The sequence below is a fragment of the Rhagoletis zephyria genome, unplaced genomic scaffold (assembly GCF_001687245.7).
Source record: "Rhagoletis zephyria isolate East Lansing unplaced genomic scaffold, Rhagoletis_zephyria_1.1 Rzeph_scaffold_67286, whole genome shotgun sequence".
In the NCBI taxonomy this organism is placed as follows: Eukaryota; Metazoa; Arthropoda; class Insecta; order Diptera; family Tephritidae; genus Rhagoletis; species Rhagoletis zephyria.
Genome location: NW_016224337.1, coordinates 326 through 1,402, shown reverse-complemented (window position 1 = coordinate 1,402; position 1,077 = coordinate 326). Strand labels below are relative to the sequence as shown.

Genomic DNA, 1,077 nt, shown 5'->3' with positions numbered 1-1,077 from the left:
TGATGATTTTGAGATGTTCTGTTTCTATTTCTATTTCCACCCACCCCTCCCCTATCCAGCGGGCACCTGGTTCGGCAACCCCTTCTACCTGATCAAGTGCCACCTGCAGTCGCGCTCCGATGCGCCCATCGCCGTCGGCCACCAGCACGGCTACGCGCGAATGCGCGACGGCTTCAGGGAGATCTACGCGGAGCAGGGCGTCCGCGGCTTCTGGACCGGCGGCTCGGCGGCCCTCCTCCGCGGCGTCGTCTGCGGCTCCGTCCAGATGACCACCTTCACCGTGCTGCAGAGCTACTTTGTCAAGAGCGGGGTAAGTGTGTCTTTGTTTAGATTTACAAAAGAGTTTCGATTTCTATTTCCACCCAACCACCCACCCACTCACCTCTTCTCAGATCTTCGCGCCCCAGAGCTGGACCGGGACGATGACCAGCACCGTGCTGAGCAGCTGCGCCCTCTGCCTGGTCTCCAACCCCGTGGACGTCATCTCGACGCGCCTCTGCAACCAGGAGGTCAATGCGGACACCCGAAAAGGGGTCACCTACCGCGGCATCACCGACTGCGCCCTGAAGATGTACCAGACGGAGGGCCTCTACGGCTTCTACAAGGGCTTCACCGCCTCGGTGATCAAGAACGGGCCGCACACCGCCCTAGCGCTCTTCTTCTGGCAGGTGCTCCGCAAGCAGTACGTCGGCCTCTTCAAGAGCGATGGGGGTGGTAAAGGCGGTGATGGCAGCAAATGAAAACAGCGGCGGTGGTGATCATCTTCATATCTCTCTCTACACACCGAAGCACATTGTTTGCCTTGCCCTGTTGTTTTGCATCAGGGCCACTACACATTTCGCTCCTTCAAATTAAATGCGTGCTTTTAAAATTCGTTTGCCATCAACTTCAAGATTCAAGAACTTGTCAGCGCAGCTTTGCAACTTTGGGTGGCGGTATCTGTTGCCAGTCTCTTCAACTACCACCACCACCACCACCACCGGCATCAGCTGATGATAAGTGGTCGGAGATAACAACAAACACTCTCCAACTGTTTTCCCGCTGTACGCTTTTCAGTTTGCGTCAAGGTGGCACAGC

At 56.6% G+C, this 1,077-nt stretch overlaps 1 protein-coding gene across 1 annotated transcript; it reads left to right on the top strand.

The window, feature by feature from the left end:
* Positions 1-59: 59 nt before the first annotated feature.
* LOC108356908 (solute carrier family 25 member 35-like) lies at positions 60-740 on the top strand (the record flags this gene model as incomplete). Its single annotated transcript, XM_017608010.1, has 2 exons — positions 60-310; positions 393-740. Coding segments are annotated over 2 exons (599 nt in total), but the record flags the coding sequence as incomplete, so codon positions are not given.
* Between the last annotated feature and the right edge of the window lie 337 nt (positions 741-1,077).